The sequence below is a fragment of the Trypanosoma cruzi genome, genomic scaffold (genome assembly GCF_000209065.1).
Source record: "Trypanosoma cruzi strain CL Brener 1047053517141 genomic scaffold, whole genome shotgun sequence".
In the NCBI taxonomy this organism is placed as follows: Eukaryota; Euglenozoa; class Kinetoplastea; order Trypanosomatida; family Trypanosomatidae; genus Trypanosoma; species Trypanosoma cruzi.
This window is the reverse complement of record NW_001849482.1, coordinates 96,436-111,432: the sequence shown is the minus strand read 5'-3', so window position 1 is coordinate 111,432 and position 14,997 is coordinate 96,436. Positions and strand designations below refer to the sequence as shown.

At 44.2% G+C, this 14,997-nt stretch overlaps 5 protein-coding genes and 1 pseudogene across 5 annotated transcripts, besides 17 other annotated features; 1 reads left to right on the top strand and 5 right to left on the bottom strand.

Moving 5' to 3' along the window:
- On the bottom strand, nt 1-1,062 carry Tc00.1047053506685.50 (myosin heavy chain, putative; the record flags this gene model as incomplete). Its single annotated transcript, XM_803062.1, has 1 exon — nt 1-1,062. A coding segment is annotated over one exon (1,062 nt), but the record flags the coding sequence as incomplete, so codon positions are not given.
- Nucleotides 1-1,065: a sequence feature (heterozygous, Esmeraldo-like haplotype).
- Nucleotides 1,066-1,152: a sequence feature (areas merged during assembly that could not be assigned to a particular haplotype. This can correspond to areas where the two haplotypes were merged or to regions with more than two copies in the genome that were merged during assembly.).
- Nucleotides 1,153-12,898: a sequence feature (heterozygous, Esmeraldo-like haplotype).
- Nucleotides 1,519-1,548: a sequence feature (AT_rich).
- Nucleotides 1,747-2,233: a mobile genetic element.
- Nucleotides 1,880-1,910: a sequence feature (AT_rich).
- Nucleotides 2,048-2,070: a sequence feature (AT_rich).
- Nucleotides 2,266-3,228, bottom strand: Tc00.1047053506685.40 (hypothetical protein, conserved; the record flags this gene model as incomplete). The annotated part of the gene is made up of 1 exon (XM_803061.1): nt 2,266-3,228. One exon carries the CDS (start codon nt 3,226-3,228, stop codon nt 2,266-2,268), a length of 963 nt encoding a protein of 320 aa, XP_808154.1.
- Nucleotides 3,434-3,453: a microsatellite.
- On the bottom strand, nt 4,275-5,330 carry Tc00.1047053506685.30 (thymidylate kinase, putative; the record flags this gene model as incomplete). The annotated part of the gene is made up of 1 exon (XM_803060.1): nt 4,275-5,330. The coding sequence occupies one exon, from the start codon at nt 5,328-5,330 to the stop codon at nt 4,275-4,277; it is 1,056 nt and encodes a 351-aa protein (XP_808153.1).
- Nucleotides 5,342-5,372: a microsatellite.
- Nucleotides 5,426-5,457: a microsatellite.
- Tc00.1047053506685.20 (hypothetical protein, conserved) lies at nt 5,521-8,370 on the bottom strand (the record flags this gene model as incomplete). The annotated part of the gene is made up of 1 exon (XM_803059.1): nt 5,521-8,370. One exon carries the CDS (start codon nt 8,368-8,370, stop codon nt 5,521-5,523), a length of 2,850 nt encoding a protein of 949 aa, XP_808152.1.
- Nucleotides 8,561-11,821, bottom strand: Tc00.1047053506685.10 (hypothetical protein, conserved; the record flags this gene model as incomplete). Its single annotated transcript, XM_803058.1, has 1 exon — nt 8,561-11,821. One exon carries the CDS (start codon nt 11,819-11,821, stop codon nt 8,561-8,563), a length of 3,261 nt encoding a protein of 1,086 aa, XP_808151.1.
- Nucleotides 11,955-11,999: a microsatellite.
- On the top strand, nt 12,454-13,713 carry Tc00.1047053506685.5 (annotated as a pseudogene).
- Nucleotides 12,899-13,443: a sequence feature (areas not merged during assembly with more than two copies in the genome that could not be assigned to a particular haplotype).
- Nucleotides 13,444-13,576: a sequence feature (areas merged during assembly that could not be assigned to a particular haplotype. This can correspond to areas where the two haplotypes were merged or to regions with more than two copies in the genome that were merged during assembly.).
- Nucleotides 13,577-14,997: a sequence feature (heterozygous, Esmeraldo-like haplotype).
- Nucleotides 13,801-13,846: a sequence feature (AT_rich).
- Nucleotides 14,097-14,123: a sequence feature (AT_rich).
- Nucleotides 14,870-14,904: a microsatellite.

The window sequence follows — 14,997 nt, the reverse complement described above, 5'->3', positions numbered from 1 at the left end:
GGTGCAATATGGATCCCACAAATGCTCCCACAGTGTGTCCTGCTCCTCCTCGGAAAACCCGATGCTCGTCAGTGCCGCCTGCAGAACCTGAAAGTCCCTAGCGTCATCGATGCCGTTGTTCTTCAGTGAGAGGCACCCGCCTTTGCCCAACAACACAAAACTGCGAGCATCGCCAAGTCGAAGCCTCTCCCGCATGGCCCCGTCAGCTCCGGCGACCAGCTGATAAAAGACATGATACACACGTTCGTCTGCCCCACACGTGACGGCCCGTGAGCGCTCCAGCAGAAATGGTGTGACACGCAAACCCATCATAACCCCGTCTGCATCAAACTGAACCTCCATAAATTTACCAAACCGTGAACTGTTGTCATTCTTCACAGTCTTGGCATTTCCAAACGATTCCATCACAACACTACTCATCTGTACCTTTTCACTGATGCGTTGCATACGCTGGCTCACAGCTACATCTGTTGCCACACGCTCAGACGCCGCACATAAATACTTCAGCATCTTTTTGCACGCTTCGGTTTTCCCACTACCACTTTCCCCCGAAGCAATAATGGAATGGTTTGCCTGCCGTGCACGCATCTCCACATATGCTCGATGTGCCACACTCCAGACATGAGGAGGGAGGCCTGAGGGGAGCTTTGCCGTGTCGAGGTGATCAAGATACAATTCCATGCAATTATCCGCCTGTGACGCAATGACCTTGAAGGGATTCACTGAAAGCACCATTTCTCCAATGCGCATGTACGTTAGATCCCTGGCATGCCGATTCCTCAGCACATGAAGTAGGAGCGCATCATGCAGTTCGGGCATCTCCAGGAGATCGTCTGGAAAGGAGTCAAAAACCCCCGGGGTGGTTGGAAAAAAAAGAAAGTCCGCAGTCACCGGAACACTGAAAGTCTCGCCGGACTTGCAACGGACAGTTGCCATTTTCCCGTCATGCTGCTCCTCCATGCTCGCAACCACAGCCAGCTCCCAAGCCCGAATAGGGTGGAAAAAAAATACCATCTGGCCAATCAAAGACGGTCTCATCCCATCGCTACTGCCCACTTCCATCGTTGTGGCAAAAAAAAAAAAAAAACAACAGCAGAAAATGTGCCTGGATGAGGCCTTGTCTTCTATTCCTACGGAGTAAAAGTACAACAATGGAAGATCACAGCTTCGTTCAACGTTCCAAAATTCTAATTCAGAGGAGGTCCGCTCAGCACCCACGAACAAAGAGGGATTCAAAAGATATGTGGCCATGCTCAATGGGCTCTCGCTGTGAACTCATGAATTGACGAGTCTTCAGGGTCCCGCAACAACCGGATTCCTCCCGCGTAAAGGGCAGTAGCGAATGGGTCGGTTGCGAGGGGAAAAAGAACCGCACTCCCTGCGGCCCGATGCAGTAATAGTGGAAAACAGAAAACAAGTGGCACACACACACACACACTCAACTACAAAGGATGGCCAAAAAAAGATGCCGTATTATCTCCCTCAGCCCCATCAGGAGTCGTATTTCTTTCCAGAAGCTTTAATTAAATGAATAAAATAAATAAATAAGCCACCTTCAAGCCGCAAAGAATGACACTGCATTTTTCCACGCAGTTGCCTACAACCATTAAATCCAAGAAAGTTCACTATTTCTAAACTAAAGTAAAATAGTAAATACGCATTTTTGACAAACCCAGGTAAAACACCCACACAGATAAACATCAGTTTTTCTTGAATTCAAACACAAGTCGTTAGTTGTTAACACTGAATAATCTTCTGGGTCGCTGGCCGAATCCTGCAGTTTATCAATAATAGGAGCCAAACAAGGTAGGAATGAGAAATGGAAAAATGGAATAAGAATGGGGATTCACCATATCCTCAAAACGTGACACCAAGTAAGTATAAATATAAATAAATATATATGTATATATCATCCGTTGGCCACAATTGTGACCCGTTCACTCTATTAGGATAATATATATATATTACTTACGAAGTGGCAGACTTTGGGATCCTCCAGCCACAAGACCCCGCCGTGAGGTGGGAATCAAGGGTGTGGGTGAAAAGGTAAAAATAAAAATAAAAAATAAAGAATTAACTAGCCGCTATCGGTTCCCCGTCCCAATAAAGTCGTATTCTTCCCCAAAATTCATAAGACAGAAAAGTGTCGTAAAGAAGCGCATTCGTTTTATTAGGATATATAAATTAATTAAATTCGCCAGTTCCCCCGCGATCATTCTCTTCACAAGCTCCTATAAACCACGTATCAGGGCTTCAGATGATGTACTAAACCATATTTTGGCCCATTGGATATCCAAGTTTTTTCATCTGGTGTTCATTTTGAGCCAGTATACATCCGATTGTGGCACAGTAGGCGATGTCCGCTAGCATTTTTAGAGAATCATTATTACAAATGATGGCCAATATACTCAAAACACATGAACAGCAAATAACAGCCACATCACAACAATCATTCTCCAGATTATAGTGCTGAAGTACCATGAAACGATTGCCGTGCACTGCGCATGAAAGACAAAGGGTGGCCTCTAGGCACATGCAACAAGGCTCAACTCCCTTACCAGAAAAGCAAGAGAGATCTCCACACAGTCCGGCGCAGCAGATGTAACGTGACCAGTCACCAAGCAATAGCTTTTTGCGTTGCATGATAGTACAACAGCAAGGACAAAAACACGCACCTAAGCAAAAACACGGCTCATTACAAGGTGCAAGGATCATACTTGTCGCCCATTTGTTCGAGCCCTCCCAGTTCTCAACTTCACTGTAATCGGCCGGCGCGGTGTAATCGAAGTACGATGCCTGAGCGGGCAAGGCTGGTGTATTAGTATAAGGCAATGCATTACCGGATGCTGGTTTCCCGTATTCTGGCTGAGGCGGTCCGTATCCTGGCTGAGGCGGTCCGTATCCTGGCTGAGGCGCCCCGTATCCTGGCTGGGGCGGTCCGTATTCTGGCTGAGGCGGTCCGTATCCTGGCTGAGGCGCCCCGTATCCTGGCTGAGGCGCCCCGTATCCTGGCTGGGGCGATCCGTATTCTGGCTGAGGCGCCCCGTATCCTGGCTGAGGCGCCCCGTATCCTGGCTGGGGCGATCCGTATTCTGGCTGAGGCGCCCCGTATCCTGGCTGAGGCGCCCCGTATCCTGGCTGAGGCGGTCCGTATCCTGGCTGAGGCGCCCCGTATCCTGGCTGAGGTGGTCCGTAAGAATAAGGGTAGCTGTTTCCGTCTGATTTCATCCTGTTTCACTTCTTCCAGTACAGGAAAGGAATCGGAGGCAAAAGTAAAGAAAAGAAAAAGACAAAAGAAAGTCGTATCACCTCCATGAGAGTTGTTTTTTGGTTGTGCAGCAACAGCAACAGTAGACGGTAATTCATATGACTGACATTAGCCAAACTTCTTTTCTTGCCTTTGTTTATCCAACACCTCACTTTAAGCCCAGCCATATATATATATATATATATTTCTTGACTAGAACCGCGCAACATAATGAATGTGATGCATCTGTCTTTACGCCTAGACACGACTGAGAGGCCGACAACGCCACTCGATGGCCATTGGTTGAAATCTGAAAAAGGTTCGATACCTCCTTAATTCCAAAGTCAGGGTTGACAAGTACCAAAGGCTCAAGGCCACGTTCGTTCCCCATGATTGCCATCATAGTCAGCCTTTCCCAGGCACCATTATTGGCGAGGCAAATGAACGGAAAGGGGGCGCGGTACACAGCATATAACGTAAAAACAAAAATATAAGAGAAATCAAAAACTTTATTGGCTGCTCCCCATGTATTCAAATCTCTTCTCTTCTCGTTATTTCATGGTGGCTTTCACAATGAAAAAACATCCACAGCAATTAATGGACAGGATTGAAGTTTTATGGGCAACAGTGCGGTGTTCTTGTTCTTACCGTGAAGTCCCCTTTTATAACTGGCCAGCGTGCTTTTCTTTTACAGCCGTGTGGGGACACGATTCTGTCGAATTGTAAAAGACTTCTTTAACAGTTAAGAGAGCCTCCTTGCTCCATGTAATTGCCTTTTCGCCGCCATCCTCCTCACTTACCAATAAAAATCGAAAAAGCAACAACAATGGATTGAACCTCATATAAAAAGAAACAATCCAAAAATGAAAAGAAGAGAAGAAAATCACTCAAAAATGAAGCAAAAAAGGGGGAAAAAAGGACAAAGGAAAAAGTGGGAGGTAAACGGGTACGCCAAACCATAAAACTCATCTCTTTGACACCCCCCTATTCCACACACACACCACTAGAAACACATTAACGGTTAAACCTACTCTATGGGAATAATCTGCCGCTCAATCATTTCGTACACCTTATTATGAGTTTCTTCACGACTTAGACGTGATCCTGCGCAATCACAGCAGTTCGTATGAAACCAGTTGGACATGTTTTCACAGCACCACAGGTATGTCTTTCTAACATTTTCCTTGTATGCACGCTGTGCAGTCTCATGAATGTCGAGTGATCCTCGGTTCGGATCCGCTTTCATGGCCGAGAACGCAGCATGTGGAGGGAGATCAAGGTAAAGGACCAAGTTTGCTGGAGGAAGCCGGAGCCACGAGACCTCCATCAATTGGAGATGGCCAATAAATCCAGCTCGTTCTTCCTCTGGGAACTTTGAAGCCTGATGTCCACAATTTGCCGTGTAATACCGATCCAGAACAATCTTCGTCCCACGGCACATCCAGTACTGAAGCTCAGGCAAAAAAGCAAAACGATTCATGGAAAATAACAAACTAAACAGCTTGGGATCCAGATCTTGTATTCCGCCCTTTTTTCCTGACAGAACTTCACGAAGAAGCTCACCATAGCGATTTCTTTCTGAAGGGAATTCAATACTTGAGACACGGTGACCCTCATCCACAAGGCGGTTAACTAAAAGCCTCGTTTGCGTTGCCTTCCCCACCCCATCCCCACCCTCAAATACAATTACTTGGCTCACGGTTGCGTTGAAGGAAAAAAATGCCTTCACAGCCAGGAGCTGTGCCTGCAAAAGGCCACCCGAGAGATCCACGTGGAGGGAGGAAATGGTCTCCAGCAAGGGGATCGAAGGGGAGGCGATGCTGCCTTCTTCAAGTGACAGAACAGCTATACGTTTACGGAACAGAGCGTAAACAACGCCCGCATCCTTCAAACTCCCTTTTTTTGTGATGAGGCATATAAAAGTATTGACTGTTTTTTGTTGTTTATTCTTGGGACGTAATACCTGGACTACTGAATTGTGGCAATGTACAAGTTCGACGGAATCCCCCACGGTGGCTGCCTCCGAGGCAACAGCAGCACAAAGCGTTTCGCTCCGGACGTCCAGAAACACAACAATTTTCATCCTTTTTACCCAAAAAAAAAAAAAAAAAAAAAAAAAAAAAAATAGAAATGATAAAAACAATCATATGCTCCATGGGTACACAAGTAGAAAAAAAGGTGCGTGTGTGTGTGTGTGTGTGTGTGTGTGTACTGATGACGATGGGCCCAACTTTCCCTCAAATGGGAGGAAAAAATACACACAGCAAGCTCTTTTACCTTAATTTATACCACTGATGCCTGCATTGAGCAGCAGCGCGACGCACCACGCGTTTATGATCAGCCAGAAAAATCTGTGTTAGATGCAGGACCCCTTCTTTCTCCCTTGCAATGATTCTTTTATAATTTAATTCATCCTCGTTGTTCGTGGCAGTTAACTGAACGGCAAACATAGCTACCTCCGACAGCAGGCGTAGGGCTGTGCATCTTGCCTGTAGGTCTGAAGACCGCACAGCACTCAGCAACATCTGAAAGAGAGCACCATCATTTATCAAAATCCGTTTCATGAAAAAGGCTTTGGAGTCTATGCGAAGGAGTACACAATCCAAAAGTTGCAAAATGCCAATAACATGACCTTCGGACGGTTTCTGTCGTGCCAAATTCTCGCATACTTCCAGAATGCTACCCCAATCAAACTCCAAACTAATTGCCTCTTTTCCAAGAAGTTGAAGAATAAGTTTCAATACTTTATCTGGCACAGGGGTGTTGCTAGTTCGTACGGCCTGAATAAAGGGAACAAAAAGGGTAACACATTTATTCGAGCCCAATGATGGCGAGAAAAAAGTGGCAGTCAAAACTTCATCAATGTCTACACCACTACAAATTGCGTCCAATAACCTTAATATTATACTCTCCACCCCATCATCCATTGCTAAACCAGCCTTTATTAGACCACGGGCTGCAGCTGCATGCACAGCAAGCTGAATCTCTGGATCTAGACCTCTTGACCTTGTTAAGAAACCCTCTAAAGCGTTTGGCGCGTGGGCGCATATTGCCGACACGCCTTGTATCGTTACGCGTCGAAATTCTTCTTCCCGAACGGCATTCAACATCTCCGTTACCCAGTGCTCCAGGGTCTCTGAAACATGAATCACATCCGAGTCACAGGAAGAAAGCAGAGCGATCACCAATATGCTCCACCTTTTTCCGTCAACCATCTGCAGCACCGTTTTCTCAATTGAACATAAAGGAATACGCACAAGCAGTTCACACAAAAATTCCAAACTCGCGGGCGAATTTTTCAAAAACACGATTTGCAACAAATGCAAAATATCTTCTTCTGAAAAGTCTGCATGTTCTGAAAGAGCACGCCTGCACAAAGAAAACACATCTGATTCAGAAAGCCGTGATTCAACCAAAGACCGTGAAGGATTTAACAAAAGTTCCATGGCCAAAAGAGCGACAGGAACAGAAGACATCAAAAGAGCATTAAAAAGTGTGATAATCCCAGTAGCGTTGAACTTCGTTTCTTTTTCAAGTAAATGAACGATAGCATTATTCAAACCATTCCCCTCAAGATGACCAATACGAGAAATACATCGGGCAACCTTAATGTGAATTTCCTCATTGCCCTGTAAAGAAATCAACAAGAGATTTTCATACGACAACTGAACACTCTCCACAGGCATCCATGGATGCAGATATACATCCAAACTCAATAGGGATGAAAGTAGTTCACACATGATGATCTTTGAGGAAGATTCAGCCATTTTAAGGGCCAGTAATAGGGTTTCCACAAGCCGGAATAATTCTGGGGAGCTCAACTCCAGACTTCTCTTCACGTCATCCAGAGTTGACGACAATCCATGGTGCACCTCATCGGTGGTACACAGATCTAAAATACCTGTAAAAACAGCTGAAAGAATAATAAAACCATTTTCTTTCCCACCATCAATCTCGTTCAAATTCATTAATAGCAACGGCAAAAAATGAGACAGAAGGGAAGTACCACAAGAAGCATCACTGCGGGCTAAATGGTAAAACATGGTAGCGTATGCAGAACATGTTGCACTTCCAGAATTCAAACTTGTTAAAGCACCACTAATTGCAGGTTCTATCCAGGAAGCGATGACTGGGGATAAAACCCCATGAGATCTTTTGCCAATAAAACTCAAAAGATTTATACAATCTCGTATGTATGAATCCCCCTCACTAAAACCCAGAGATACGCCCTTAATGACTTCATTCCGCACGTGACTTACGACGGGAAGTATATGGGGACTCAAATCTTTCATGTCGTGTCCCGATTCAGGAGAAAATAATTCCAAAAGGACGGCTATGGACTCCTGCTTCACAAAAGATGACGGAGACGACAACCTTGACAAAGTAAATGAAACACAGGGATCCAAGTAAAGTGGGCAAGTCATACACCGAGTAAGACTTCGTTTCAATTCCTCTCGTGTCACACTGCACCCTGGTGGCCGGGAAAATACTACTGGAAAATAACTAGAAATACTGTCAAAATATTGTTCCTTTAAAGGAACAATGTTATTTTTATCAACAAAAAAACTCAAAAAATAGTAGAGCTCAAACGTATGCAACACAAGTTCCGGCTCCCCTTCCTCGTCCATGGCTTCCAGAAGCAAACGAAGAACGGGTGTGGTAAGCCATGGCACGGTGGCCTCTGAAACCATGTATTTAAGGATTTTAAATCCACTACGCCGGACTCTTGTTGGCAAAGCCTGTAACCTAACATTGGGTAGAAAACCATTAGCTAACTCTGTAAAAACGATCTTACTACAAGGCCGCTGAGAAGACAAATATTCAATAACTCTCGTAATACATTCCACGGAAGTTTCAATTGTCCGCAAAGAGGAAAGCTTTCCTAAAAAAAATTTCAGTACGAAAACGGCCTCTTCATCTAGTAGAGTTTTTCGTCTTGTTGTGGCCAGGCTCAAAACAAAAAGCGCTTCAATAATATGTTTCTCATCTGTAAGATATCTACTCATCATGCGGCACAACTGAAGAAGAGGCACTTGCCGTAGCTTCTCAAAAGTTTCCTCATCGCAGTTGAGACCCATTGAGATGGCTCTTTCAATTTTATCATCTACTTTTTCTCCTGACATAGAATGGCAGTGTGTTGCTCTACACCCACTCTCCCTAATACCCTTTCCCTTTTTTTTTTTTCCTTTTTCTCTTTTCAATAAAAACGACAAAAGAAAAGCTTTTCAGGCTTGCAGGTTTTATTTTAAAATAGGTTTATTTCCAACCATTCAAACGCCCAAAGCAGCCAATTCATTTATAAAGATTGTGCAATCAGGAGGGCAAGACACAGATCCTTTGTGAATCACTTACGCATACGGCACATGTGCCTGATGCCAAGCCTGTAGAATGTCTTAAATAAACAGATGGTAACTTAATTGTGCCAATACAAATTGGTTGCAAAATAATTTCGGTCGACTTGAAAGTATTAGGGGCCAGGCAGAAACTCCACTGAGTTCTCCCGTTCATTAAAAAGCAACCGTTGTTTTTTTCCACCAATAACTCACAGTTTTGAAAATTCTCTGTCTTGTTGGTGATATCAAAGGAAATCAAAATTGGGGAACCAATAATGGCAATTGAAGGACCCCTCAGGGACAACACAAACGGAGTATCTTCCACTTTCACTTCAGGTAAGGGAAAATCAGAGATAATATGTTGTGCTCCGTTTCCTGGGGCCAAAATCATACGAATAAAGCCCAAAGAAATTTTTCCTGCATTCAAAAGACGAAATTTAATGCTCAACGTCAAGACTTCCAAATGCTCAACGTGACAAGGAAGCAAGCTAACTACCACCGACGAAAGTGAAGCATCCTGAGTGCAAACAACATCCAAATTTTTCACCATCAATCCTTGAGGTGCACGGCATTCCATGGAGGCCAAAAGAATAATTTCTTCCCCCTTTGAAGAAGCAAAGTTATCGGAATGATCTTCTCTTTCTGTGTGAGCAATATATACAAGAGAATCTCGGTTATTTTGGATCATTGAAACATCGTCTCTCGTACTATAACGTGGATGGACCAAAGTAAACCTTTCATGCTGTATGGATACCCGAGAGAATTCTGGCACACGGAGAGTGGTTTCGGATCCCACAATCACATCACCCTTAATTGGTGTCACCATCCACGGCAAAACCTTCAAAAAAGTATATGTTGTGGAAAAGGGATAAAAAACATTCAGCTGAATTCTTTTTAGTATCTCCACGTCTGAATAATTTCCTGATTTGTAATAAAACAAAATAGGAACCATGTATTTTCCAGCCCGAAGACAACGGTAATTCAGTGTGACATATAACGGATGATCACAAGAAATAAAGGCAATATTATCCAAAATGACAGTGCGATATCCCTTTCTAATACCCTCACCCATTTTCATTTTTTTCTCTTGACATGCATCCCAAACAAATTCGTACAAACTGGGGACATCGTGTATTACAAGAGTACCATTTCCAGTTAAATCCTGCTCCGACTTTACCATAATATCAACATTTACTTCCTCTCCTTCAATTCCTGCAATGTTCCTCGGGACCTCGATATCGACTCCACACACCGGTCGGACTATGGAAATCCACGGCTTATGATACAGTAGCCCAGAAATACTTCCAAGCATTTCCGTCCCTCGTAAAAAGGGGTTTCCACCCAGTGATTTCTCAAGCTTCCACTCCACATTTAGTTGTATACCAGCACAATTTACACGCCCTCGGACACTCTTACAATGGTAAGTTCCCGGTTTATCAAGAGCCAAAGTGAGAGAAGCAGAAGAAGGTGTATTTAAACTCAGTTTTAGACCTTTATCTGAGACCAAATACGTACTTAAATCCTCCACCCCATCACTGGATAACCAAGAAACCACAACATACAGCGAATCCACAATAATCATTTCGATTGAGGCAGTAAAAAGTGAAACGTGTATTTCGGTCTTAGTCGCACAAACATGATGTTCATCTTGAAATCTACATAAGATTGTAAATGGTGCAAAATGACCTCTTCTTGGATATGACAGGCTAAAATGATTCAATTTGTTTTTTTTCATCAATTCCGTAAATTGCTTCATATAATTCTTTTGTTCCATCCCTACAGCGGGCCCAAAACAAAGCGACACATATGAGAAAAGAACATCTTCCTGAATATTTTCTTTGAGATTACCGCCAGTAGATTGCATGGCACACATCCAAATTTTATGTACCGCCTCAGCTTCCTTGTATGTTCCAATACGTAGTCCTCCAAACTTCTCCAAACAAACGAATACCTGTTCCCATGCATGAAAGCTAGCATGAACCCCAACAGAAATATAAAATGCGTCAAGAGACAAACTGTTATGTGATTCAATTTCAGTCAGTAAATCCTTCACACGTACTGATAAAGTTCTCATAGAATTATTACTATAGAAGATGCAATTGTGTGATTCCAGGTGACATTCCGTACCAACAAAAACGGGAGCTGCAGTGTGTCTTTTCGAGGAATCAGATGGCTGGTTTAGTTTAATAGCCTCCTCAAATGCCCCCATTGCTGCAAAAAGATAATCTCGTCGAGTCTCATCAGCCACATAACGACAATTTCTTAACAACCATTCATAACATTCCCCTACAAGTATGAGTCGAAGAAACCTAGCCATAGGCTTAAATTCAGGTGAACCGCAAGGGATAGCCCTTCCAATCCACATAATATGGTCCTCACAAAGTCGACAATACATATCATCGGATGAAATAGCCGATTCCAAAGCAACAATGTGTAATACACGAAAAAGAAGAATGGTACCACAGATACGCAGCTCCATCGCTGGCCAGAACGGAGCAATCTTTCTTAGCGTTCTATAAGCATTTTCAAAGTATTTTTGGGCGTTTTTTGTATCATTCAAAACAAGGCAATGCCAACCGAGTTTGAAACCACGTCTTACCAAAGGGTAACTCGGCTCAAGTTTAGAATTTTTTAGACGCGACATTTCATCTTTATGGTACTTTGTAGCTAACCCCACTGCCATTTGAAACAGTTTTTCTGCACTCTCCTTCCCCATTCCCGATTCATACAGAGGCAAAAAATTCTTAAAATCACTACCAAAAAACATCTTCAAATCATATTGCAGTTTTTCAATCTGCGCGGTAGAGTTCGCACTTGTTCTCATCGTATTTTCAGTGACCAGGGCAATAATAACTTTGCTACGGAAACTACGTGTATATTCTTTTAACTGGCTACAAACGCCAGATAACCAAACTTCATCTATCGCCGTTTCTCCCAGCTGATCCCAGTCCAAACAAACAAGAACACAGCTACATCTTAATCGGAGATGCTTTGAACACCAATTGCTCTTCAGTATACCTGAAATTTCAGCACTTAAGTTAACATCCACGCCTTTATTTAAAAAAGCTTTTACATCCGAAAAGTAGTTGATCCGAAAACGCACGCGAGAATCAAAGAAATACGATAAACCCTCAGCAATCCGAAGATTTTTTCTACTGAGTACCGCAAGAGAAAAAGACGGATTGGCATCCAAGTAGTCCCGATAGGCATCATCATTATACAGCTGAGAAAGAAATTCCATTCCAATAACTTGAACATCTCATTCGCAAAATAAAACAAAAGTTGTAAAAGTAAGAAGAAAAAAATACATCGTAAGAAAATTCGCAAAAGCATTAAAGAAAAGATAAAGTAATAAACAGTATGGAAGAACCCACAAAACAAAAAAAAACAAAGAAAGAAAAAAAAAAAAAAAAAAAAAACAATGACAACACAAATAAATTTATCTCGAAACCTGCACAGACAAATTCAAGATGTACGAAACTTCAGCACAACGAATGCCAATGGATCCTAACGAAAATCTAGTGCTCACTCCCTCTACCTTTAAATGCGCGCACCGTAACAATCAATAATTCCCAACATCCCTGGCCATAAAAAGCCGCGGCCTGGCCCTACCAAGTGCCATTCTCAGCATCAAAGATTGAAAAAACTTTCAGTGCAAGGCGCGAGGCCCCTCTCTTTTCCGAAGCGGCTGCGGAAGCGCGTCCTCTTTCACGTCGCCCCGCCGCGCAACGTGGGGAAAACGCCGCCTTTATTATTATGGCCGGCCCGTGGGTGATAGAACTCATTTAAAGAAACGCAATGAAAAAACCATATAATACATCTGCCCGCTGGCTCTGGAACAACTCCGTCCGTAATTGCTGGGTCGGTCCCTGGCGCGTGTGGGGCGACTCGTGTGGTCGAAAAGGGTATGGCGTTCGCTGTGGCCTCACCACCGTCACCATTGAGGGAAGGGAAGTACTGCTTGTTACCACGCCGGTGTAATTGGAGGAGAAAAAAGGTAGGGGTCGGCTTTATCTTTGGGTGACGGACGGTGCACGTGTGCATGATGCTGGGCCGATGTCCGATGCAGCTGATGACGCTGCTGCCAGTTCCCTGTTGTATAGCAGTGGGGGCGATCTGATTTCGCTTTACTAGAATAAGAGTGAGGGGTCATACGGTCTTGTTGCTGTGCACGTGACTACGCAGCTGGAGCGGATAAAGGCTGTGGAGAAGAGGTGGCAGGAGTTGGATGAAGCCCTAAGAACGTGCAGACCCACTGCCACTATCGACCCGGTGAGAAGGGGCATGTGTATTCGTCCCATTCTTACTGACGGGCTTGTTGGCTATTTGTCTGGTCTGTCGACTGGGAGTGAGTGGATGGACGAGTACCTCTGCGTGAACGCGACTGTTCATGGGACGGTGAGAGGGTTCTCCAATGGAGTGACGTTTGAAGGACCCGGAGCAGGGGCGGGGTGGCCTGTTGCCCGAAGTGGACAGAATCAACCGTACCATTTCGTACACAAAACGTTCACTCTAGTGGTGATGGCGATCGTCCACGATGAGCCGAAGAAACGCACCCCCATTCCTTTGATTCGTGTGGTGATGGATGACAATGACAAGACTGTGCTATTTGGTGTGTTTTACACCCATGATGGGAGGTGGATGACTGTAATTCATAGTGGCGGCAGACAAATACTTTCAACAGGGTGGGACCCAGAAAAACCGTGTCAGGTGGTGCTGCGACACGACACGGGCAATTGGGATTTATACATTAACGCGAGGGTGGCTCACTTTGGCACCTACAAGGGGTCTCCTCTCCAAACAAACAGTATTTCACACATCCAATTCCACGGGGAGAGTGGGGAAGTTGCAGAATCCAGCCATTTGTCACTCTTCAACGCCCGTTTGTATAACCGAAGACTCAATTCTAAGCATATAAGATGGCTCATGGTCGGCGAGACAGGCCCAAAATACGATGATGGCGGCTCTTATTCTGCGAGTGCGTCGGAGGAAGGAAACAGAGGTGGCGGTTTCAAGCCAGAGATTTCATCGAAGAAGCCAAATGAAGGTTCCAGCTTCATGTATAAGACTGCGTCTCTGAAGCTCTTACTTTTTCGGGGGCGTTGGGGCTTTGCGGCTTTTTGCTGGTTTTAAAAATATGGCGTTCTGTTTTTGTTTTGAAAACTAGTGTTTCTGCGTGTTCTATTTTTAAATATTGTATGCATGTTGTGGATACTTTTGATTTTTATATTTTATATTTTATTTTTTAAAAGATTTCATATAAAAAGTAATGTTATGGTTTCAAACAGGGATTACCGACGTGGAGTCCTGTTTTTTTTTCTTTTTTTTTGATGTTGTAGTCCTGCGAAAACGAATGGATATACTGAGTGGTTCCTTTCTAAAGATTACTGGCACTGGTGGCACTTTGCGCAGCGCCGATGCGTGACGGTGAAAATGAAGGGTGAGAGCTGGGAGGAGCAAAGAATAAAGTTTCACTTTGGAATATAAGTGTTTTATGAACGTGAAGTTATAAGCAGATTAAATAAATAAATATATATTTTTTAGGCCACATAGACAGCCAACTTTAGTGATCCCACAGGGATTTTTTGGGATGACTTTTATTTACCTGTTTTGATCCTTTTTTTTTTGAATGTGCATGAAAATAGCGTTGAATAAATGTTCTGCAATTTTTTTCTGGAAAAAAATAATTGTTTTTTGACATTTTCATTTTACTTGGACTGCTGTGCGATGACTAGTGTCACCAGCTTTTTTTCTTCTTTTTTCCGTACTGGAGCTCGGTTATTTCCTTTTCCTTTTTGCGCAAGCTCACATGCGTTACTTTTTTTTTTGTTCTTTGCGTGCCTGCAGACAAACAGATGTCTACAATTAGACGATATATGCATTATGGCACAGCTGGATGCTCTTCTCGCACTCTGTACTAGCAGTTGCGTGTGGTTGTTTGCTTCCGCGGCCAGGGAAGGATGGGAGAGCAAGCGCGCACCGCGAGTCTCTTTTTCTCTTGGGGAAATAGCGCACCCAGTGTGACCGCATGGAGTGAGGCGCCGCGTCATGGCTGGGTGAGGATCCGCTTCCGCGTGTGGCTTTTTGGGTGATTGCTGGCTCCGTGTGCGATACTTGTTTGCTGCGGGCTGTGGCCGTATCCCGTTGGCCGTGGGATTGAACCGGAGGCGGTGGCGGTGTGTCGCTTCTCGTTCTTGTCTATTGGTGGCTGATTGTTGGCGATGTGTGCGTTTGTTGTGTGGAGGGCCGAATCTTCTCACCCGCGAACTGACGGCACTGCGATGGTGCCTGTGTGTGTGTTTGTGTGTGTATGTGTGTGTGTGTTGTCTTTTGGTTGGCCACGGTCCTCCGTGCCGTCCCTTCTGGATTGTCTTGTGACTCGCTCTCGGCGTGGGTGCTCTGCTCTGCTCTCCACTG